The 26,181-nt window shown below is 44.8% G+C and overlaps 1 protein-coding gene across 1 annotated transcript in view; it reads right to left on the bottom strand.

Annotated features, from left to right (window-relative positions):
* Nucleotides 1-26,181, bottom strand: part of LOC115480139 (mucin-1-like) — a 76,066-nt gene that overhangs the window by 15,254 nt on the left and 34,631 nt on the right. Inside the window, exons 2-3 of the mRNA XM_030218620.1 lie at nucleotides 19,403-19,732; nucleotides 1,885-1,929 (exon numbers count right to left, since the gene is read on the bottom strand). Coding sequence (XP_030074480.1) covers nucleotides 1,885-1,929; nucleotides 19,403-19,732 — 375 coding nt within the window. The remainder of the gene's footprint in view (nucleotides 1-1,884; nucleotides 1,930-19,402; nucleotides 19,733-26,181) is intronic.

Here is a 26,181-nt window from a genome sequence, read left to right as displayed (position 1 = left end):
GAAGCACCACCCCCTACTGGCAGTAATGCAATTGGAGGATTCCCGCTCAATGAGAGGGAACAGTGGTGCGAAGGCCATTTTTTTATCGTAGCTTAGTAAAAGGCTTCCCATAAGAACATAAGCATTACCATGCTGGGACAGAGCAAAGGTCCATCAACCCCAGTATCCCTCACAAGTACCTGGCAAGATCCCAAAAGAATAAAATTGATTTTATGCTTTCATTTTTTTAATAATCCATGAGTTTAGCTGCATCGTATTTGTTTTCTTTCTTATTGCTTTCCTATTCACAGAGATCTGGGAGATTTGATGTCAGTTTCTGTTCCTTCAGCAAGTAAGATTAAATCCAAGTGAGCTCTTAATTCATTATCCTTTTATCATAGTTACTTGATGCTAAGGCCCACCTTAGGAGTCAGAACTCTAGAAAAATACCTAGGTGTGATTGTAGACAATACATCGAACTCTTCTGCCTAGTGTGCGGCGGTGGCCACAAAAAGCAAACGGGAATGCTGAATTATTAGGAAATGGATGCACAATAAGACTGAGAAATATTATAATGCCTCTGTATTGTTCCATAGTGTGACCTCATCTTGAGTATTGCATTCAATTCAGCCAAGTCACCGTACACAAAAAAGATACAACGGAATTAGAAAAGGTTCAAAGAAGAGCAACAAAAATGATAAAGGAGATGGAACTCCTCCTGTATGAGGAAAGGCTAAAGAGGTTAGGGCTCTTCAGCTTGGACAAGAGACAGCTAAGAGGGAATATGATTGAGGTCTATAAAATCCTGAGTGCTGCAAGAATGGGTGGAAGTGAATTGATTTTTCACTGTTTCTAAAGTACAAAAACCAGGGGGACACTCGATGAAATTACATGGAACTACTTTAAAAGCAAATAGGAGGAAATATTTTTCACTCAAAGGATAGTTAACCTCTGGAACTCACTGCTGGAGGATGTGGTAAATGTGGTTAGAGTATCTGGGTTTAAAAAAAGGTTTGGACAAGTTCCTGGAGGAAAATCCAGTCTATTACTGAGATGAACATGGGGGAAGCCACTGCTTGCCCTGGGATTGGTAGAATGGAATCTTGCTACTATTGGGTTGCTGCCAGGTACTTGTTACCTGGATTGGCCACTGTTAGAAGCAGAATACAGGGCTAGATGGACCATTGGTCTGATCCAGTATAGCTATTCTTATGTTTTTATATTCTTATCAGGCAGCTAGATTCTGGAAAATCGTAGCAGTTGACTAAGGGTATACTTCAATTATATGATTTTGCATAGGAAGCTAATGCATTTTATTTGAAATTTTTAGAAGCCTAATCTTTGATACACTGTGTAGTCTGATGTCCCCATAATGACTGGTTCTCTTATGTGTTATCTACAATGAACAGTATTTCAGTAATTGCGACTGTAAGTCCCAAGTTCAAGTTGAATTTATTTGATATACCACAAATTTTCAAAGAGAAATCTAAGCAGGTGCATTGTATAGTACTGTATACAGGGCTGGATTAAGGCTAACTGATGCCCTAAGCACAGCCCAAAAATGGTGCCCCTTGGTCCTTCCAGTGCTTAACTGACAAGACATTAAGACTCAGTAAGTGCTGAGAAATATCATTGTGCTGACTTTCAAAGCACATAGACTTACAAAGTTGCATAGTAACCTGTGCAACTTTGTAAGTCTATGTGGTTTGCAAATGAGCCTCCAAATATATTTCTAATGATTAGAAAAACTCTGAAATTCATGTTGGATAATGGGTGTGTGGCAAATGGCAGTGAAAGAGTTAAGGGCATGACAACTAGGGGAAAAAAACTGTGGTGCCCCCTTCCCTTGGTGCCCTTTTTTGCTTAATGGTTAATCAAGGGCTGATTGTATAGTGTCTGAAGTACCTTGTGGACTGATGGCTCCGGTCAAGGAAGTTCTTGTTCCTGTAGCTGGAAAAAAATAATAATTTGAAAGTATTTTGCATCATAGGAACATAAAGGCATTTATAGAGTCTGTTTTTAATCTAACCTGGGCTGGGGTGGGGCAAAGGGTAAGGGAGATATATTAGCAGTGGGGAAAGGAAACTAATTTGGTATTCATACCTACAAGATTTGAGGGGGCACTCCCTTCATGCCACTCTAAACTACTTATGAGGTCAACAGCAACCCATGACAATAACCACCTCATTATTGATACATAAAACATGTTTGGAAAGATGAAATCATGCAGGGAAGGAGGAGGGGTGAGGTTTACATAGTCATATATAAGGTCAAGGTGCTCCAAGGTTGTATGGACCTCGCTTACTAAGAGCCACCTTTAATGCCTTGTTGTGAGTGACTTCTAAACTCAAGAAACACCCTTCATTTTATAGCTGCCACTATTTGCTTAGCATAACACAGGTTTCAAGTATTTCACAATCTTTATTATTTACTGGTCTCTCACACTCTCAACCTCTCCTTCTTGCCTCTTCCAAGCTTTCATCAGAAACCCCACCAGCACAAGGCTTCCCAAACCTGTTCTGGAGATGCCACAGCCAATCAGATTTTCAGAATGAATTCATGAGATCATTGTGCATACACTAAATTTCCATTGTATGCAAATTGATTTATTTATTTGTTACATTTGTATCCCACATTTTCCCACCTTTGCAGGCTCAATGTGTTAGCCAATTACGGTTTGAACAATACATAGTATGAATGAATATAAAGTGATATTGTGGTATAATGAGGTATATATGGTAGGAAACAGTTGGGGGGGAACTTAGAGAGGGAAAGGGGGAAGAAGAGTCAGGTAATGTCCGTTGCAGTCTTTGGTTATGTTGTGTCGCAAGTGACCGGTATTTTATTTTGGGTCATTGGGTATGCTCTTCTGAACAGGTCTGTCTTTAATGCTTTCTGAAAATGTAGGTGGTCGAGCGTAGTTTTTACTGTTTTTGGCAATGTATTCCATAGTTGTGCGCTTAGGTAGGAAAAGCTGGTTGCATAGGTGGATTTGTATTTGAGTCCTTTGCTGTTTGAGTAGTGGAGGTTTAGATATGATCGTGCAGATTTTGTGGAGCTTCTGGTTGGCAGGTCGATGAGGTCTGTCATGTAGCCCGGTGCCTCGTCGTAAATAATTTTGTGAACAGTCATGCAGATTTTGAAAGTGATGCATTCTTTGATTGGTAGCCAGTGCAATTTTTCTCTGAGTGGTTTGGCGCTGTCGAAACGTGTTTTTCCAAATATAAGCCTGGCTGCTGTATTTTGGGCGGTCTGAAGCTTCTTTATGATTTGATCCTTGCATCCCGCATACATTCCATTACAGTAATCTGCGTGGCTTAATAACATGGACTGTACCAGGGTATGAAATATTTCCCTCGGGAAGAATGGTCTTATGTATTTGAGTTTCCACATTGAGAAAAACATTTTCTTTATGGTGGACTTCGCTTGGGTCTCTAGTGATAGGTTACGGTCGATTGTTACTCCGAGAATTTTCAGGCTGTCTGAGACAGGGAGGGTGTATCCTGAGGTGTTAATGTTTGTGGGTTTGTATGTATTGTATTGGGATGAGATAATGAGACAGTGTGTTTTTTTCTGTATTGAGTTTCAGTTGGAATGCATTTGCCCATGAGTTCATGATGTTTAAGTTTAGTTTGATTTCGTTGGTGATTTCCGCCAGATCATGTTTGCATGGAATATATAATGTAACATCATCAGCGTAGATAAATGGGTTGAGGCCTTGGGTGGCTACATAGGCGGTCGGTGGCCCAACTGTTTGGGGAGGCTAAAGGGGGCGGGGTTAGGGGTGGGGCCATGGGCGGAGCTTACCTCCATAATTGTCTGACAACACACAGAAAAAAATAAGTAAAAATAAAATAGTCACAATTAATACCTTGTATTAAATTTAGATATTAGATATGTATCATATGTCAAAGAATAAAGTGGTTGCTCAAAGCATATACTAACCACAATCGCTCAACTGTAAAACACTATGCACAAATTTGTGCAAAAACACACTCAGAATCTTACTGTACCATAACACTAGGCAGACCCTAATACACCAATATACCACCCATATGGAAAATGCAGACCGTAAACAATATGAAACGAGGGATCATATCACAATTCTCAAGTAGAGCCACAAAACACCCTTTTAGGGTGGATAGTGTTCACAATGAGCTCCTTTTATTAACAACCATATGTAGCAAGATTCCATGTTACCAATCCCAGGGACAGCACTGGCTCCCCCCATATTTATCTAAACAACAGATGATGGACTATCCCTCCAGGAACTTATCCAAACCATTAACCTAGATATGCTGCTAATCACAGTAACCATATCCTCTGGCATCAAGTTCCAGAGCTTAACTCTTATATTAAAATCCAAAAACAACAACAAAAACAAAATTACAGATCATATAAATAGACCTGGCTTAATAATAATGAAACATTATGGATTCATCACAGCTTAGTCTTTGCTTACCAATTTATTAGCTGGTCAATATTTAGCCCACAGTGGTCAGCTGTTATATTTTGAAATGCTGGCTTTTTATTCCCAGATATTCGGCACCGCTGCTTACCTAGAAGACAGTGCTGAATATCCAGGTACACCCAACTGCTGAGATTTATCTGGGTCCTGGCTGATATTCAACCATACCCAGATAAGAACCCAGATAAAATTAGCCTTTTAGTTGGCCTAAGTTAGCGGCCAACTAAATATTGGCACTGAGTACATTGCAGCATTGCCCCGACTCTACCCATGGACTGTCCCAGCACTACCTGGTGCAGGGATAGTCTGCCTGGATACTCATGTTGAGCAGCTTTCTGGGAATGTGCCATTGAATATCTGGGTTTGCCATGATCAGCAAGATGTAACCTAGTAAAAGTCTTCCTACCTTTAACTTTCCGTTGCAACGACGCCGACGTCAATGAAGAAAAAGGCACTACAGGCTCGTCTCCGGCTCCAGCTTCTCCCTTCACACAGTGCCCCGCCCTCACGATGATGCATTTCCTGTTCCCCGCGAGGGCGGGACATTGTGTGAAGAGAGAAGGAAGAAGATGATGAGCCTGTGAAGTGCATTTTTCTTCATTGACGTTGGCGTCGCTGCAACGGAAAGTTAAAGGTTAAAACGCGGGGGGGGGGGGGGGGGCCGAGAACGGGAAAGAATGAGGGAGACCTGCCTGCCTGGCAAAAGTACTGCATTTGTGAGGGCAGCAGCAGCAGCAGCCAACCAAGTCCACGATTGGGCTGGGGAGGCTTAGCCTCCCCAAGCCTCTTATATGGGGCGCCTATGGGTGGCTAGGGTCTTGGCTAGTGGAGTCATCATGAGGTTGAAGAGGATCGGTAATAGTGGTGATCCTTGCGGTACTCCGCAGCCTGGTTTCCATGCTGACGATATGTTTGTTTTTGATTTCACTTGATATATTCTTGTGGTTAGAAAGCCCTTAATCCAATTCAGAGTACCACCACTGATTCCGAAGTATTCTAGGATTCCTAGCAGTATGTTATGGTTAACCATGTTGAATGCACTTGACATGTCAAATTGGAGGAGGAGAATGCTCTTGCCTATTGCTGTTTCCTGCTTGAATTTGGTTAGGAGAGTGAGTAGTAGGCATATCCATTGCAGGTATCTTGAAAAAAACAGAGTAGTTCTGCAGGCCCCAGGGTAGGTTTGGCCTGGGAAGCCCTTCACCAGAAATCAAGATTTCAGCTCTCCCTGCTTTAAGAAGAGAGGATGGCTCCCTCTTCTGGCTCTAATGGTCCATTGCATCTCTTAGCAAAATTAGAACCTGCTCTAGAGTTCTCTGTGCAGCCTCTGATGCTGGTTAAATTGGAATGAAGGTTACATTAGCACGTGGTGAAATCAGATTTTATAATATAGAAAAGCTATTTGGGACCTTAAAAAGGATCTCTATAAACACTGTGGTAAATATTTAGCCGGCAGCGGTCAAAGTATTTTTTGGCCACTGTTGGCTTTATTTCCAGATACTCAGGGGTTCTTTTAACAAGCTGCAGGAAAAAGGGCCCTGGGAGATGACTGACGAGGGAAAGGAAGAGAGGGTGTGTGATAGGGTATCACGGAGTTAGCTGTGGGCTAAAAGGCTGCGGCTCCTGCAGGACCCTTGGTAAACGCTCTGCCAAAAAGGAAGGTCTTGAGACGCTTCTTAAAGGTCGGGTGATCTGAAGTGAATTTGATCTCACGAGGCAGCCCGTTCCACAGTTGAGTGCTGAGATAAGGAAAAGAGGAGCCATAGATGGCCTTATATTTGAGGCCACAGGGAGCAGGGTAATGGAGAGTAAGGTACGAGCGGGCCAATATTCGGGAGTTCTTGGGCGGTAGGTTAACAAGAGGGTCCATGTAGGAAGGGGCATCTCCATAGATAATTTTGTGCACCAATGCACAGGTCTTGAACGCGATGCAGTCCTTCACAGGAAGTCAGTGCAGCCGCTCATGCAATGGTCTCGAGCTTTCAAATCTGGATTTCCCAAAGACAAGCTGGGCAGCTGTATTCTGGGCTGTTTGCAATTTTTTTAGGAGCATACCTGCACATCCTCCGTAGATACTATTGCAGTAGTCAAGATGGCTAATCACCAGGGACTGGACTAGATTGCGGAAAACGCCCCGAGGGAAGTATGGCTTGATACGCTTAAGTCTCCAGAGAGAGTAGAACATTTGCTGGACTGTACAGTTCACATGCTGCTCCAACGACAAAGTTCGATCAACCAGGACACCCAGGATTTTTAGGGATAACGAGATAGGCAGGGTGAGCTCAGGAGTAATTAATATGTCACACTGGAACAAATTAAGGGGTCCTTTTACCAAGATGTGCTGAAACATGGGCTGTGCTAGCGTAGGTGTGTGTTTTGGGCGCACACAGATCCATTTTTCAGCATGCCTGTAAAAAAGGCCTTTTTTAATTTTTTGCCGAAAATGGATGTGCGACAAAATAAAAATTGGTTCACGTCCATTTTGGATTTGAGACCTTACCGCCACCCATTGACTTAGTGGTAAAGTATCACGTGGTAACCATGCGGTAATCATCTACATACCTAGAATGACGATTACCACCCGGTTTCCACCATGCGCAGGAAAATAAAATGATTTTCTGTCATGCATAGCGGACGCGCGTATAAAATGAAATTACTGCCTGAACCACATGGTAGCCGGTGTAACAGGCCACATTAACCCCCTGCCCAGACTATACCCGGGGTTAAAGTGGCCTAGGCCAGAGTATACCCCGGGGGATAAACTGGCCTAAAGGCCAGACTATATCCCCCTAGGCCAGAATATACCCCGGAGTTTACTCTGGCCAAGGCCACAAAATACCCCTCCAGGGCAGAATAGAATATACCCCTCCAGGGCAGAATACACCAGAATATACCCCCCCGGGGTTTACTCTGGCCTAGGCCAGAATATACCCCTCCAGGGCAGAATAGAATATACCCCTCCAGGGCAGAATACACCAGAATATACCCCCCCCCCCCCCCCCCCCCCCGGGGTTTACTCTAGCCTAGGCCAGAATATACCCCTCAAGAGCAGAATAGAATATACCCATCCAGGGCAGAATACACTATCTATGCCCAGGGGGATAAAGTAGCCTAGGCCAGAAAATACCCCCCCAGGGAAGAATATACCCATTTTTGCCTTGGGGTATATCCTGCCCTAGGGGGTACAGCCTAGGCCAATTTATACCTAGTAATATAATGTTTAATTAATTTGACTGTTCATAATATAATAAAAGTCATAACGTCCTGAAACTTCATCTTCTAAGACTAGGAGCTCCTCACTTTAATATAAACGTTCAAAGCTAAACACTGATAACAACATCAAAATGAACCCCCCCAGGGAAGAATATACCCATTTTTGCCTTGGGGTATATCCTGCCCTAGGTCCTGAAACTTCATCTTCTAAGACTAGGAGCTCCTTACTTTAATATAAACGTTCAAAGTTAAACACTGATAACAACATCAAAATAATCATGCTTGTTTTCAAGATAAAGTGCGTGATCTGTTGTTGACTGCAGATTGAAACTTGCGGGATAGGTCAACCAATCCATGGAGTCACCAACTTTTGTGTGGATGACAATGTCACAACTCAGCAGATTTGCTGTGGCCATGATCTCTGCATCAGTTGCCCATACTCCATCAAGGGAGATGCCAGAGTTGTTCACATATTCATTCACCTTTTGGTTCAAGTAGTCCTGTAGTTTTCTTCTCAAGTCATTTTGCATGTGGTGGATGACTTTCTTTCTGAGCAGGGAGTGGTTGTCCTCTGTTCCTGTCAGAAAGTAGCAGTTGCCATCACCTTTGGTTTTATATGTACGCCGTGGTTGTCCAAGGTCCCTTGTGCATCCACAATACACAACCTTACCAAATGTAAGGCCAAGAGTTGTGCTAAGATACTTTCTTTCTGAACTTGGTAGTGGGTTGAAAGTCTTGGTTTGCTTATGTTTCTGTGCAGCAGAGTCACTGAGACAATCATCAGAGGACTGAGGTGGTGGAGTAGTCTCTTCATCCTGGTAAATCTTAAGGTTGCTGGCATGGTAGGTGTTCTTCAGTATCTTGCCAGTCTTATTGTTCTTAAGTTTTACTCGTCCCTTGGTCAAGGATTCCACAACAAAGTAGGGTCCAATCCAGCGTGGTTCCATCTTTGAACCGTTGCTTATTCTTGATGTAAACAATGGTTCCAGCAGTGATTTCTTTTTGGCTGTTGTGTCAATGGTCAAAGGCACGCTTCTGGTGTTCCTGGGCAGAGTGAATGTTGGTACTGACAGTTGAGCAGAGCTTTTTTATGAATGGTTGTCAGTGTATTTAGCACATCAGGGTTGGCATCATCTGAAAGGGGCATGGTGTCCATAGTGTCATATTCTGAGGGATTGCGGTCCATAGGAAGCTTGGCCTTCCGTCCATACATGACCTCAAATGGAGTGCACTTGGTTGAGGCATGCACAGATGTGTGATAGGCAAACAAAACACCAGGGATGAACTGGTCCCAATTGTTTCCTTGTTCATTGACAAGCTTACTGAAAGATTCCTTGAGTGTTCGATTCTCACATTCCCGCTGGCCATTTGCTTGTGGGTGGTAGGCAGATGAAATGCGGTGATCTGTTTGAAAATGCTCCATCAGGTTGTCGATAATCGAGTTCACAAACTCTCGTCCCTGGTCACTTATGACAGTGTCCATACAGGCAAGGCGGCAAATAACGGAGTACAAAAAATTTGCTACTGACTTGGCATTCTTATCTGGAACAGCTGTAGTTTCAGTCCACTTTGAGAAATGATCAGTGGCAGCAACGATATATTTGTTGCCATTCGATGTTTCCTGAAGAGGACCCATCATATCAATCCCGACTAAGTTCCATACTTTTCCAGGCACTGGTATACTGTTGAGTGGTGGAGCCTCCTTGCTGATTTTGGGATTTGTAACAAAACATTTTTGACAGGCTTTGACATGTTGGTGAATGTCGTTCTTCATTCCCTTCCAGTAATAACGGACAGAGATTTTGGCTAATGTTTTATCTCTGCCAAAATGGCCACCAGAAATTGGGTTGTCATGACCGGCCTTAAGGATATTTGGCAGTTGTCTTTTAATTAGAACCTTCTTTTCCCCATGGAAAAGAATCCCTCTGTCTGCTCGATATGGCTTAGCTGTTTGACTGAACTGGGTCTTGGCATTTAGACGTTTCTCTGGAGGTAGATCGTAGATCCACAGGGGGTACTTTTGTTGTGCTGCAGTGTAGAATGTCAAAAGTTGGTTATACAGTTGGTCTTCCATGGTTGTCAACAATGGTAAAGTAAAGAGTTTGGTGTTAGAAGAAGCAGCTGTGTGTATGAGGATGATAAAAAGAGATCTGCACTTTTCAACCAATTAAAGACAGGGTGAGAAAACCAGGGAAGTGACAACAGAGGAAGCAGCTTCTCAACCAATCAGAGATAGGCTGAGAAAGTGTTAGAGGAAGCAACCAATCAGAGACAGGCTGAGAAAGTGTTAGAGGAAGCAGCACAGATGGTATATTCTGGCCTGGAGGGGTATATTCTGGCCTAGGCTACTTTTATTATATTATGAACAGTCCCCAGTGCATCACCTCCAACCCCCCCCCCCCCCCCCCCCCGGGTGCATTGCTCTTACCTCCTGGAGTGCTGGGAGCAGCTGCGCGGCTGTCGGCTCCACCGGTTCCCTTCTCCCTCTGCCCCAGAACAGGAAGTAACATTGGAGGGAGCAGGGAACCGGCAGAGCCGACAACCACACAGCTGCTCCATGCACCCCTCCTGCAGTGTGCACCCAGGGTGGACCACCCCCATCGCCCCGCCCTCAGTACGCCGCTGCTTTTTTTATTTCTAAACTAACTAAGATAAATGTGTATGTGCTGGTTTTCAGCCTGTAGACATTTTCTGGGGTTTTTTTTTTTGTAAAAGGGATGTTTATGCCACGTGTATTTGGCACAAAACATCAATTTCTTCTTTTTAGAACAGCCTCTACAGCAGCGGATTGTGATCTAAAATAGTAGTGCAGCTTGAGACGTTCTGACCTGGATGTTTCAATTTTGACTTCTATTTCCTTTGTTAAATGGGAATGATTATGTCTAGTTTGTAAATTATTCTGGCTTGGTTCTTCTTTATATGTCCCGTTTGCTTTTGTTACTCGGGATTCTCCTGATGTGGTATTGTGCCCTGTGCAATACGTCCCCTAAATTTAGGAGCATAAATTTAGGGGCACAACCTTTATAGAATAAGGTCTAGAGTGGATGTATTCCATAACAACATGCATAGATTTTAGAATGCCCATGCCCTGCCCCTGGCCATACCACCTTTTCAACTATGCGACTTAGAATTTACACGCACCATGTTACAGAATACATAAGTACATAAGTGTTGCCATACTGGGACAGACTGAAGGTTCATCAAGCCCAGTATCCTGTTTCCAACAGTGGCCAATCCAGGTCACAAATGCCTGACAAGATCCCAAAACAGTACAATACATTTTATGCTGCTTATAAGCAGTGGATTTTTCCAAGCCCATTTTAATAATAGCTTATGGAATTTTGTTTTAGGAAGCCATCCACAGGGAGCAACGCTCGGACATATGTTTTGGACCTGCCCCAACATCCAAAAATTTTGGACCATACTTACTCAGTCGGTTTCACGGATGTGGGGTGCTACTTGTAAGAAGGGACCACAGATGTTATTTGGAAAACCTATGCTGGTGTGCCCGATTCCGGCGGCGTTTAAGGGGTTCACCCACAGAGCCATAATGACTGCTAAAAAAGCTATACTTACTGAGTGGATTACAAATAAAACTCCAACCTTGCAGCAGTGGCGTGGTTTGATGAGATTGTTCACTTGTCTTTAGATTGTTTTCTTGTCTTTTAGATTGTAAGCTCTTTGAGCAGGGACTGTCCTATGTTTAAATTGTACAGCGCTGCGTAACCCTAGTAGCGCTTTAGAAATGCTAGTTAGTAGTAGTAGTAGGTTTGAAAAGAGAATGGCAGACTGTAAGGGTGAAAGATTTACAGAAAAGGATTTCTGTCGGATTTGGACTCCCTTCTGGCAGACCATTCCCTTAGGGGGAAGAGGACGGATCCTGAATATGTAATTGGACAACTTGGACAATCCAGTATAATAATTGATCGGTTAATAAACGTTAGGGAGGGTGGTTTGGGGTAGGGGAGGGACAAAAGGGGGGGGGACAGGGATGGGAAGTTATATACAGCATTATTAGAGGTCATAAAGGAATATATAATAGTCTTCAGATGTAGTATGTAGATCATCACAAATTAGAAATTTTGTAGATCAGAGGTTTATATCAGTTATAATTTAAGAGAATAGTGGAATCATAGATATTCTGTTTATGCTAGGAACGCCATTTGTCTAGAGACCTTTACACAACATGATTTGTAATTTTCTGTGAAACTTAATAAACAAATTTGAAAATTAGGAAGCCATCCAAACCTTTTTTAAACCCCGCTAAGCTAACTGCTTTTACTAAGTCTCTGGCAACAAATTCCAGAGTTTAATTACACATCACGTGAAATATTTTCTCTGATTTGTTTTAAATTTACTACTTTGTAGCTTCATTGCGTGCCCCCTAGTCCTAGTAATTCACGTCTACCCGTTCCACTTAGCGAGTTGTGCGCATCAATCTTAATTGATGCCAATTAGTGCTGACAATTGCTTAACATCCAATTAACAGCATCGATTAGCTAGTTAACCAATTAAGTTATGCACATTGTTATAGAATAGGCTTCAATTTCTGTGCAGAAATTAAAGTCCCATATATAGTATCCCAGGGTTAGTGCTATTCTATAAAGGGCACAGATGTTTTATAGAATAGCGCTTAGCACTTAAGGTTTCCAGCACCAATTTTTCAGTGCCATTTATAGAATCTAGTCCTCTTGTAACGCATTTGTTTAAGGAGACAAATTGCATTGGTTTATTTTTTTTATAAAATGTTAAGGTATGTATGTGGAATTGTACTTTTATACTTATTGTAATGTTGGATTGTAATTTGCATTGAACCACTTTTAGCTAGGTGGAAAATAAGCAATTAAATTAAATCCTATTCAATTAAAACACCTGCATCAAGGGAAGAAAAACCAATCAGCAGAGCCAGTGAATGACCAGAAGAGGGAGCCAAAGTGTTACCATGCACATTCTCAGCGGAGCGATCAGACACATGACTGCTGAGGCCAAGACTGCTGCTACTATCTAGAAGCAGACCAGCTAAGTTTCCCAAATTCGGAGGAAAACCCGTTTTGGCAGATCATCTCCCACATTCCCACCAAAGAGGAAAATTCTCCTGCTGAGTCATGGCCATGGTTGAAGACATCATAAACACTCCATAACCTTCCCCATCTCCCTTCCGCTGATGAGCAGCATTGACAGAGAAACAACAAGAAGCAAAGCATGGGACCGCAGTTTTCTGGTGTATGCCTTAGAACAGGAAGTTGACGTCGGAGGGGCCAAGGGACTAGTAGAGCCGACAGTACGTGCCTGAAGACTGCAGCCCTACACCTGATTCTTGTTGTTTTGTCACCACTGCTGTTCATCAGGAGAAGCAGCAGTGGCCGAAGGAAACAGAAGATACTGAAAGCAGACCCAGAAAGGAAGAGAAAAGACATAAGATGGAAGGGGGGGGGGGGGGGGGGGGAGAGAGAGAGAGAGAGAGAGAGGCAGGAGATATTGAATGGAAGGAGGGAGGGAGGAAAAATGATGGATAGAAAGGGGGAAATGCTGGATGGAACAGGGGTAGAGAGGGAGAAGATGAGTGGAAAGATGGGGAGAGAAATAGGGGACACACTGGATGGAAAAGGGTAAGAGAAATGCTAAGCAGAAGGATGGGGAGAAACTGGGTGGAAGGGGGAAAGAAAGGGGAGACACTGGATGGATGGGGAGAAAAAGAGGGGAATCACTGAATGGAAGGATGGAGAAAGAAAGTGGGGAGATTCTGGACGAAAGAGTAGGGAGATGTGGGTGGTGGCGGGGTGGCACTCAAAATGTGCCCTCAACCTCGGGCTCTGGCCCCCTCCCACTCTAAGGTCTGGCTACGCCCCTGAATTACACTCATATATCTAGGCAAATGAACGGCTGGTCTACATTTATAAACATAACTTTTAAGCTCCTAAATAAAGATAAACTTTCTGTTGAAAACTTCATCTTCTAAGTCTGGCTGAAAGTTAGGAGCCTTAGGGGCTCATTTTCAAAAGAAACAAAACGTCCAAAAATTGTCATAAAGCAGCATTTGGACGTATTTCTTCGCAAAAAGTCCAAATCGGTATTTTTGAAACTATTTTACAGATGTTTATCTATGCAATTCATCTGCAGTGCATCCAAATCACAAGAGAGCATGTTGGGGGCAGGATTAGGGCGGGTTTAGGGCATTCCTAACACTTCGACATTTTGTAGCCATAAAGGAACAAAACGAAAACGTCTAGGGATACAACTTCAACGTTTCTGGTCTAGACCTGTTTTTAGAATGAATATGGTACAAAAAGGTGCCCCAAATGATCACTGGAGGGATTCAGGGATGATCCTCTTTACTCCCCCAGTGGTCACTGACCCCCTCTCAACCCTCAAACATGTGAATAAAAATAGTACATACCAACCCCTATAACAGCTGCAGATATTATAGCCAGTTCTATTACAGCAGCAAGCAGGTCCCTAGAGTAGTGTAATGGTTGGTGCAGTGCACAATAGAAAGGAGGATTCAGGCCCTTATCCCACTCTACCTATTACAATTGTGGTGGAAACTGTGAGCTAGGGGTGTAGCCAGACCTCGGCGGGAGGGGGTCCAGAGCCCAAGGTGGGGAGGCACATTTTAGCATGCTTCCCCCCGCCGCCAACCCTCTTCCGCCACTTTCAACCCCATTGCCACCGCCGACCCTTCCCCGCTACCGCCGCCAGGTACCTTTGCTGGCGGGGATCCCCAACCCCCGCCAACCTTAGTCTTCTTCAGGGCCGGTCTCCGATGCATTCGCTGATCTGTGCTGTGAGTCCTGACTGATGTCCTGCATGCATGTCCTCGTCATTGGAAAGAGCAAACAGCCCCGTTGCTTCAAGAAAGTTAAGCGACTTCCTGTGTCATACGAGGCTAACACAAATTCATGAATGATTGTGGAAATTTGGAAGCAGTGGCTAAAGAAGTTAGACACTAGAATGCGGGCACAAAGGCGTCAGATTTTGTTGCTTTGTGATAATTGTGCTGCACACAGGGATCATGTCAGGCTGTCTAACGTCAAGGTGGTCTTCCTGCCACCAAACACTACCTCTCTGATCCAACCTATGGATCAGGGCATAATAGCCAATTTCAAACAACATTATCGGGCTCTTGTGCTACATCGTCTGATGAGCGTTATGGATGACCAGACCGGCAAGGATAAACGTGCTGTTGAACTGGCTCATAATCTATCACTGTTGGATTCCCTACATATGCAGAAAGAAGCCTGAAATCATGTTACGTGGAGGGGCATAATCGAACAGAAACGCCTATCTCCATGGGCGTTTATCTCTGAGAACGGGTCCGTGAAGGGGCAGGCCGAACTGTATTTTCAAAAAAATGGACGTTTTTGAGCTGGGCGTTTGTTTTTTTTAGCGATAATGGAAACTAAAAACGTCCAGCTCAAAAACGTCCTAATCTGAGCCATTTGGTCGTGGGAGGGGCCAGGATTGGTAGTACACTGGCCCCCCTGATATGCCAAGACACCAACTGGGCACCCTAGGTCAGTGCGGTGGACTTCAGAAAAAGCTCCCACATGCTTAGCTCCCTTACCACGGGTGCTGAGCTCCCAACCCCTCTCCCCCAAAACCCACTACCCACAAATGTACATCACTACCATAGCTCTTAGGGGTGAAGGGGGCACCTACATGTGGGTACAGTGGGTTTTGGAGGCCTCCCATTTACCAGCACAAGTGTTACAGGTAGGGGGGGATGGGCCTGGGGCCACCTGGCTGAAGTGCACTGCGGTACCCACTAAAACTGCTCCAGGGACCTGCATACACGCAGGCCTCTAGGACTGGTTGCTGCTGTATAACATTGGCACACCAGTTGACACCTGAAGACTAATCTCTCCAAAAACGTCCTTTATTGGAATAACTGCCTTTACTCACAGTTAACTGCAGATCAGAGGTTGTGCCCCACTGGCAACGAGTCTCCCTGGTACTGAGATGAGCAGTAGGTCAGAGCTGGCAGAATGCTGTACAATGCCCTCTTTCAGCCACATTCAAGGGAAGAACTAAGTTCTGTAACGTGGCTACCACAGGAAAGGCAACTAAAACTGGCTTACAAAAATGGCCACTACCGCATGGACTACAACAGGAAACACAACAGGGCACACTGTAACCCAGTAGGCAGGGGGAAAAGCACCATGGGAGAAGAGCCTACCAACTAACAACATCGTGAGACTGTAACACAAGCTAATGAAATCACGGAGACCAATACCCTACACCTACCACAATGCAATGCTGATGTGACCCTGTACTGCACCCGAGAGCCACATCTGACCCAGGGAAAGGCTGTGACAGGTTCGAACACATTCTGTTGTCATGGAGGTGTGTACGGCATTTGAGGCTGGCATACAGGCTGGAAAAAAAGTTTTTAAATTGGGGGTTTTTTTGGTGGGAAGGGGTTAGTGACCACTGGGGGAGTCCGGGGAGGTCATCCCCGATTCCCTCCAGTGGTCATCTGGGCAGTTGGAGCACTTTTTTGGGACTTGTTCATGAAAAAACAGGGTCCAAAAAAAGTGACCCAAAATCGTGGTCAAAACGCCTTTTTTTTTCGATTATCAGCTAAAGACGCCCATCTCTCCTCGGCTGATAACTACGCCCCAGTTCCGCCTCCACCACGCCTCCGACACGCCCCCATCAACTTTATTCGTTTCCGCGACGGAGTGCAGTTGGAAACGCCCAAAATCGTCTTTTGATTATACCGATTTGGGTGCCTTTGCGAGACAAACGTCTATCTCCCGATTTAGGTCGCACTATAGGCTTTTTTCTCTTTCAAAAATAAGCTGGACAGGCAACCATTGTGAACTGCTACAAGCGGGCAAGCTTTGTTAAGGATGTGGAGAGGGACGAAACAGATGCAGCTGTTGCAAACGCGTCAGATGAACAGGTTATTGACATCCCAGCCGGTGTTACTGAAGAGGAGTTTCATCGCTACGTAGCTGTTGATTACGATCTACAAACAGCTGACCACAGCACTGATGTCGAGATATGCGCCTACACGCAGGCAACGGCTGATGATGAAACAGATGATGAAATGAGCAGCGAGGCACATGCTGACGAAATTCAACAACCTCCTTCTGTCACTTTTGCAAGAGCGCTGGAGAGTCTGAACACCGTGCGGGCCTATCTGGAGGCCACTGGATGTCAGTGCTACGACAGTTTTTACCGTCTGGCAGACGTAGTCTATGGAACTCACACACCCGATAGTGTACAGAGGACTATCACTGATTACTTCAAGTAAGCCTAACGTCAGTTAACGGACACTGTATACTGTACGTATAATAAACAGTACTGTACATATGTTTATCAGAGGTCAAGCTTCTTTGGGTCACAACGGTTAAGTGTACGCTCCGGTTAACTGCATGTATTTCTTTGGTCCCAGACCCTTGCACTTAAGCGGATTGCACTATAAAATGCTTTTCAGCTGCAGAAAGGCTTTGAAAATATAATTACTCAACGTTATTCAGGCCCTTTGCTTATCTCCCTGTCCACAGAGGTCTTACAATCTGCATTTGCACCTGAGGAGCCTCAGTGGGATTTGAACCCTGAATTTCAGCCCACTACTCTAACCACAAGGTTACTCTTCCATTCCAGTCTGGGACTTCTGGATTCACACATTTAAAATTTTATCCAACAGGCTTCAAGCAGTGAGTCTCTGACTCATGGGCCACAGTTCTCTAAGGGCGGTGGCTGAAATTCATCTGTATTTGACATTGTTTTCTTTTAAGCTGAAAGCTCAAGTGTGTATCTAAGGTGGTGGCAAATTCTGCAGTACTGATTATAGAATCAGCCACCCTTCTATCAGTCACAGTCACAGCTTGAAAGCAGAGGCTCTGGAGAGGGCTAAATTCTTTCCTAGGCCTTCAAAAGAGGACGGACACAAACACATCATATCCTAATGAGAGCAAAATCCGTATTTCACCCCTAATATGCAGTCATTGATTTTAATTGAATAAGAATGAAAATGGATCACACAGGACAAATATTATCAACAAGCAAGAAAGCCCGTTTCACTAAAAAATGAAACGGGCGCTAGCAAGGCTATCGTCTGTCCCCTGCCCTGCCCTCCATGTGCAGCGATTCTTCCCTCTCTTCCCATCCCCTCCCATCCCATCTGTGTCCAGCGATTCTCCTCTGCCCTGCCCCCCTTCCCTCAGAGTCCTGTGATTCTGTCCTCCCCTCCATGTGCAAAAATTGTCCTGAGCCCTGCCCTCCCCTCTGTGTCCCTCTATTCTGGCCTCCCCTCCATGCCCAGCGATTCTCCTCTGCCCTGTCCTCCCCTCCCATCCGTGTCCTGCGATTCTCCTCTCGCCTCCCATCCCATCGATATCCAGCGATTCGCTTCTGCCCTGCCCTCCCATCCCATCCATGTCCAGCGATTCTCCCCTCCCCTCCATGGCCAGTGACTCTGTCCTTCCTGCCGCCCTGCCTGTAAGCCATTCATCTTACCTGAGGTCGCAGCGGCAGCAGGATGGGCTCGTGTCGCCTCCAGTCTTCCCTTGCCTTCCCTCTCAGTGTCCCACCCTCCTCTGATGTCATTTTGTCTTTACGCGAGGGCGGGACACTGAGAGGGAAGGGAATGCTGGAGGTGAGCTGACGTCAGCATGCTGTTACAAACCCAGCCAGCCAGCCATCCAGGGAAGCAGAGTTACAAATTATTATATAGATATCATCCCCACTGATAGGAGCAGACAGAGCTCACATTTTCAGTTACCCTCACATCTCACTGTTTAGGTTTTCAGATGGCTCCAGGTCACCAAGGTGAGTCCTAGATTTGCCCCCACTGCTTCTCTTAACCAAAATTAGGGACCACATGGCAAATCCATACATGCAATGTTTGCAAAATCAGGTGTGGTTGAGCCTGCCCTGATGACCTGAAGCCACCCAATGACCTTTCTATTGCAGCCTCTCCATTGGCTTAGCAATGCCCCAGTCGTGCAGCGGTCACTGATTTCACATCTCTGTGTGTCTCTAGTTGCAGGGGTTGGACAACAAGTGCAAATGCCCTGAGCGCCAACCTGGAAGCAGGAGGGGGCAGCATAGCACCTTTTTGAGCCAGCTTGAAAACATGTGAAACCAAATGGGAAGAGGAGTACTAAAAACAATCCTTGCCCAGGGTGCCATTTTGTCTAGCAACTGCTCTGCTCCCTTTATTTTCCCTTTATATGGTAAGCTATAAACTCTTTGGGGCAGGGATCTCTTAAAGTGAGCTCTTCTGCACAGCTAATGTTAACCATTCATTACAGTAATTTAGCTGTGCTTCTCTGTACACAGGATTCTCTCTCTCTCTCTATTTATATATGACCTGAAGTGCCAAAAGTAGGATTACAAATAATAAAGATAAAGCTTATAAAAGACTGGAAGGGTAAATTTGGGCAACTTTCTTTTTTGTGCACTATAGAGTCAGTAGAAAGGGATGATGCAAAATTTTATCCATAACTTCATATGGATTACAGATGTTTTACGTTTGCTATTTTTTTAAAGTATTTTTCTGAAAAACGTACTTTTTTAAAAATTGATAAACGTTTCTCATTTTTTAAAGGAATAATCAGTTCATACCTGACCTGAGGCCGGAAATTTGCAGGTTTATGTAGTTGATATGTGGTATAAATAAGACACATACCCCACTTTTGGTACCTTTTTGTCCAGCGGGTCATCTCTCTCTCTCTCTCTCTCTCTCTCTAGGTAAGTTATACATTTTGAATTAAATAAATCTAGTCCCACCTGAGCTGATGGTTGGTTTTGCACTGCTTGAAGTGGGTGACTTTGCTGTGGTGTTCATCCCATCAGGGTTGGGCGCTGAAGGACTGGATGGAGTATCAGTTCCATTGTGACCTGGTGAGATGTGAGGACTGGTATTAGTCGGGTCGCTTGTTGTATTGCTTTGATGCTCTCTCGTTGCTGCTGTGCTGGTGTGATTCGGTAGCATGCTATTTTCAGTGGAAGCTCTGGTTGTTGTGTTCTCTGGGGCCCAATAGGTTGTTTTTGGGGGACCCTGAGTAACTGAAGTATTAGTCATCAAGTCGGATTCACTGGAAGCTGATGGTGAGGGACCTGAAAGCAGAACCACACAGTTTACAGAGGGAATATAAACCTGCACCCATTGAGTTCCTTGATTTTCTGGTTGCTGGTAGAGCAACTCATTCCTATAATATTACATCACCTTTTAAAGGGCCATTCTATACATAGGTCCCACATTTACATATTACATGAGCATGTAAATGTACAGAATGCCAGCACTTTTGTAGGTAAGTGTATACTTATGCATGTAAGTGGTGGCAAAGGGGTAGATTCAAGGGTGAGAGCCAAAATTTAGGCACTGAAATCAATATTCCCTCTAAGCTGTGAAGGAGTCCTCCACCTACATTCCTACCAGTGGGGGGAGGGGGGAGGGTGTTGTTTCAGTATCACATTTTCAATAGCAAGGGACAGGCAGCCATTGCAGGACTCCAGGAAACCTGCTTGTCCCTATCAATTGAAAACACAATATTGAAGTATCACCTCCTAGTGGCAGGAATGTGGTTGCAGGACTACCACAAAGCTTAGAGGGAACATTGGCACTAAGTGTGAATTCTATAACAGCAGTTCCATGCAGAATTGCCATTTTGGAATACTCATGTAAGTCCACAGTTTAGGTGCGACAAAAGGCTGGTGTAAAAGGCTGGTGTAAGTGCTCAGGCCTAACTGCTGGCATTTAGGCATAAATCCTAGTATTCTATAACCTGCATGCCTAACTCCTAAGCATGCCCCTGGCCTGCCCATGCCCCTCCCATATCCACACCCCCATAGAAGTTGCATGCAATGAAATCGGTGTGTGTAGCTTCTAGAATAGCAACTAAGGGTGGTTGCATGTGCACATGCTAATTGGTTCTAAAATAGAATCATCCATAATAGTCCACAATTAAGTGCGAGAATGCAAGGCACAATACCAAGAAATATAAACTTCAAGAATATAAAGCACTGACAGAGATATAAGCAGGTTTTCATTTCTATCGGGTGTAGATGCACTCATTAAAAGTACTGAGGGCCTCAAAGGGCTACCTCTTTTAGAGGTCAAAAAAGCACATAAGTGAGCTAGTTCATAAAAAATATATCTAAGAGTCACGTTTGATAACACATTTACATGGAAAGTTAAGTCACAACAGCCCCCCAACTGCTGAACCTGAGATCTTAATTCTAGAAATTCTTTTTGCCTTTTGTGTGTTGCATAAGCAACATCAGGAAAAAGTCTAAATAGAATAATTAAAAAACGTAACATTCCTGTTATGCGATTATACAGTTCAAGAACAAAATGGAACTGAATCTTGATCTTCTCCCATAACTCTTTGTGTGACATTCAACTCATCAACAGGGCTGCTGAGAGACAAAGCCAGGCCCAGGGCAGGAACCCCCCCCCCCCACCTGGGCCACCGCCGCACCCCTCCCACACTTGGGCCACCATCCCCACCCCTTACCTTCCTGTGTCTGCTCCTCCCTCAGTCTGTGGTCTCCTGCTGTTGTGTGCTGGGACCCAGGTTATCAGGTTAACGTAATCATTCAGGTCTTGGCACACAGGAGCAGGAGAGAGACAGACCTGGAAGCAGGCAGGTAGGAAGAAGCTTATTCTCCCTCGAACCCTTGCTGGCACCCCCCCCCCCCCCCTTGGAGGCCAGGTCTAGGGAATCTTGCCCCCCCCCCCCTTATTGGCAGCCCTCCTCATCAAATGATACATCTGTCTCAAGAGCAATATTTTATTTATTTATTTATTTTTTACACGCACTTGATATACTGCAATTACCAGGCAATGACTTCAATGTGGTATACAAAGTATATAAAGCAGGGAGGGAGTGACCCAGAGGGCCAGGGAGAGGCAGGGAGGAGAAAAAGAGAGAGTAACAACTGAGCAGTGTTCATTTAGTTACAGTTTCCGGTAAAGCAAGCACAAATGAGCATGTGACTCAATTATTTTTTATTTTTCTTACATTTGTACCCTGCGCTTTCCCACTCATAACAGGTTCAATGCATCTTACATATTATATACAGGTACTTATTTGTAGCTGGGGCAATGGAAGGTTAAGTGACTTGCCCAGAGTCACAAGGAGCTGCCTGTGCCTGCAGTGGGAATTGAACCCAGTTCCCCAGGACCAAAGTCCACCACTCTAACCACTAGGCTACTCCGAAAACCTGTAAGAAAAGGTGAGTTTTGAGAGCAGTCTTAAATCAAGAGTATGTGGGTTCCATGCATAGTGGAAATGAGAGAGAATTCCAGAGTTTGGGACCTGTCTAGCTGAAGGCAGAGGCACGGGTAATGTCAATTAGAATAACGGATGGAAAGGGACGGGTGAGTTGACCTGTGGGGCCTGATGGGAGCATACAAGGTAAGAAGGTGGTGAAGGAAGACATCTCTTAAAAACAAGGATCAAAATCTTAAGCTTGGTGTGTGTAGAGACTGGGAGCCAATGTTTGGCCTGTAAAAGAGGGGTTGAAAGGCTTGGAATTGTGAAGCAGGTGAACAGCAGTGGACTGTACGAGTTGTAGGCGCTTTAGCAAGTACAGAGGTAAGCAAGCCAGAATAAAGAGCACTGCTGTAGTCCAGATGGGGGATCACATGGCTAAGAAGGAGTGAGAGGACCGCAGAGAGTGGGAGAGTGGAGCTGATTAATGGGATGCAAAAAAGATCAAAGAAAGAGGCCTGGATGACTGAGGCCCAGATGCACAAAACCTAACGAGCCCACAACTTGCATTTTAAACTGGTTCCAGCCAGTTTAAAACGCAAGTAGTTCACCCCGGGCATGCACTAAGGGCATTTTCCCTGCTACGGTAGCAGGCAACGAAAACGGAATGCAAATGTTTGAAAAGCTATTATAATGAGCTGCAGTACCGTTGCAGCCCATTATAATCAGATGCACTACCGTTTTTCCGATTCCCTTACCATAGGAACCCTAACGAGATGTCTGACCTCTTGTTAGGGCTCCTGTGAGGGAATCGGAAAGGAAAAGGGCCCCCAAAAAAGGTAAAAAAGAAAAAAGCAGGGAGCGCATGTGAGGGGCGACCTTTAAGGACGTACTCTCCCTGCGCTTCTGAGAGACGTCTTTTTTTTTTTTGGCAGTTTTTTGTTCTGCCGGCGCTCATGTTTTTTTCCCCCCTTCTATTTAGTCTTCGCCGCGCCACTTACCCCTCCACAGCGAAATGTTTCTATTTTCCTGGTTGCCGGAGAATCGGGACGTCCCTTTAGATTAGGCTCCTCTTCCTGGTCTCTTCAGCCAATCAGAGCGCGTTTCGCTGACAACAGCCAGCTAAGCCCACTTTGATTGGCTGAAGAGACCAGGAAGAGGAGCCTAATCTAAAGGGATGTCCCGATTCTCCGATTCAGGTACCGAAGGACTAGAGAATGCAAGTGAGCTACAACGAGTAGCTCATTTGCATTCCCTATCGTTGATGCATTCCCGTCCCCTACCGATTCGCTATGGAATCGGTAGGGAACGGGAATTACCAATGTCTTTCTTGCATCTGGGCCTGAATCAATTTGGGGTTTAAAGTGAGGCAGGTGTCAAAGATCACACCTAGAATCTTTACTGACTCCTTGAAGGAGAGGGGAGGATCACCAATAAGACAGGGAGGGAGCAGTTATGTTTTGGAAGTGAATTGCCTCACACTTAGTGGTAGTAAGAAAAAGAAGCTGTTCGTGTAACCAAGTAGACACTTTATTGAGACAGTGATTGAGGTCATGGAGGTCTGAAGAAAAGATGTAACACAGAATAGTATCTAGATATAATCGGCGTAGCAAAAAGGAGTACAGTTGTTTGATTGAATTACAACCAAATGAGGTGCCAAAAAGATATTGAAGAGGACTGGGGCTAAAGTACAGCCTTGAGGCTCACAAGAGTGCAGGGGGTAGGTGGGAGAGCTGGACAAGTTGGAAGGTCCTGTTGTGAAGGTAGTCATAAAACCAAGTCAGAAAGGTGTCAGTGATTCTGATTGCATGAAGATGCTGTAGAAGGAGATTGTGATCAACAAGTTTGAACCCTGAGGAAAGGTCCAGGTCCACGAAGAAATATTGGTCGAGTAAAGTCCTGACAGTATCATAGAATGCAGTGAGAATGGTTTCCGTACTGTGGCCTGTTCTGAAACTGGCCTGATAAGGATGTAGCATCATCGATTTCTCCAGAAAAAGGCTAAGTTGTCCAGAAAAAGGCTAAGTTGGGTGTGGACTAATTTTTCAAAGACCTTAGAGAAGAGCAGAAGATTGGAGGTGGGTCTGAAATTTGTGGGGTCAGCAGGGTCAAGGGAGAGTTTCTTTAAAAGAGAGGTGATGAGCACATGTTTCCAGATACCGGGGATGAGTCCCTTAGTAAGGTTAGTTTGAAGTATTGGTGGCAACAGGAGAAGAGCATGGGTAGCCAAACGTTAAAACAGATGTGATAAGGGTCAAGGGTGGATGATGACTGATTCATGTCATTGATTGTTTCCCTCAAGGTGTGAAGAGAGATAGGATTAAAGAGCTCCAGGAGAAGAGCACTAGAGAGAAGGAGGGTCAATGAGAGGGAGAGAGGGTGGGGGCAGAAGAAGGGGTAACAGAGGAAGAAGAGCCAGAGAGGAAGGTTCTAAGGGTGTTCACCATAGCGTTGGAAGTTGAAGAACAGAAGGGTTATAAGCTAGAGGCATGGCAGAAGGTGACGTGAGTTTATGGAGGATAGAAAATAGTACAAGCGGCCTGCTGGAGGCTGTGTCGATCTGTTTATAATAGTATTCTAGTTTGGCCCTGCAATACGCAGAACAGTAGAGCTTAAGATTGGCCTTATACAGGTTTAGAGTCGATGCATTGCTATGCTTGCACCATACTCTTTTTGAGCTTCTCAATTGGGTCTTAAGAATTCAGAGGTCAGGAGTAAACCAAGGGTCGTATGAGTGAAGTTTGCGAGTGGCAGAGCAAAGTGGGGGGCCACCTTGTTGAGGGCCTGCAAGAGGGTATTGTTAAGGGCATGGACTTGGGGGGGATGGGAGCTGGGTGGGGGAAGTGACAGGAGTGAGGGTAAAATGTCACAGAGAGAAAAGACACTGTTGTATGAGAAAACACGAACAGGGTAGGATGTGTCGAGGTGGCCTTTAGGTGGCACGGTCAGCAGAAGTTGAAATGACAAGAGGGCATGATCAGTCCAGGGGAACCAGTGGGTGGAGATAGTCCTGGGGAGAAAGTTGGCTGAGGAGCAGGAGAAAATAAGTTCCAGTGCATTCACATCATGCTGTGTTAGGCCAATGTGGAGGGTTAGGGAATGGAAAGCTGCTGTGCTGTCTGATTTTGGCATGGTGAAATCACTTAGGATGAGCAATAGAGAGCAGAGATGCCTCAGAGAGAGAGAGGCAGAAAGTTCTTCTACAGAGAGGGACAAAGGCGGTGGAGGGTGATAGATTGTAACCAGGTAAAAGATCTGGAGGGAGTAGAAAGAAGTGTAGGATTTCAATATCAGAGATGGTAAGTGGAGCAAATGATCAAGGAGATGCACAGAAAGATGCAGAGTAGATGAAGGCAACACCTCTGCCCCCTTCTCCCCATCCGGGAGAATTAAGTAAAGCTAAATCCAACCAGGGAGTCTTCAGCCAGGGTAGAAGTGTCACATAGTCTCAGCCAAGTTTCAGTGAGGCAAAGAATGTTGAGCGAGTGAGACTTAATGAGATCAGAAATGAGGCATGGAGGGCATGGTTCATGGAGCCTACTCTGAGCAGGGTTGCGGGGGTATACAGAATCATGATGGGTGAGGCGAGGAGAAAGCTATGGAAATGAGGCAGTGAGGGCGGGTGGTCTGGTGGCGAAGAGGAGATGGACGCTGGCTGTACCACACTGGAATGGTAGACATGGATGCACAAGCTTGCCAGTGGGAGAAGGAAAGATGGCGAAGGCAAGTATGCAAAGGACATAGTAACATAGTAAATGACAGCAGATAAAGACCTGTACGGTCCATCCAGTCTGCCCAACAAGATAAACTCATTTTACATGGTATGTGATACTTTATATGTATACCCAAGTTTGATTTGTCATTGCCTTTCTCAGGGCACAGACTGTAGAAGTCTGCCCAGCACTGTTCTTGTACTAAGTTCTGAAGACACCTGCCTATTGGAGTGCACAGCAGGACCCAGGCACCGAGGTGAACAAACATGTGGATAAAGGTGAGACGGTTGATATTGTGTATCTGGATTTTAAGGCGTTTGACAAAGTACCTCATGAAAGACTTCAAAGGAAATTGGAGAGTCATGGGATAGGAGGTAGTGTTCTATTGTGGATTAAAAACTGGGTAAAAGATAGAAAACAGAGAGTAGGGTTAAATGGTCAGTATTCTCAATGGAGAAAGGTAGTTAGTGGGGTTCCCCAGGGGTCTGTGCTGGGACCGCTGCTTTTTAACATATTTATAAATGACCTAGAGATGGGAGTAACTACTGAGGTAATTAAATTTGCTGATACCACAAAGTTATTCAAAGTCGTTAAATCGCAGGAGGATTGTGAAAAATTACAAGAGGACCTTACGAGA

Source organism: Microcaecilia unicolor, chromosome 11 (genome assembly GCF_901765095.1).
Source record: "Microcaecilia unicolor chromosome 11, aMicUni1.1, whole genome shotgun sequence".
Lineage (NCBI taxonomy): Eukaryota > Metazoa > Chordata > Amphibia > Gymnophiona > Siphonopidae > Microcaecilia > Microcaecilia unicolor.
Note: the sequence above shows the minus strand (reverse complement) of the source record. Positions and strands in the feature narration are given on the sequence as shown.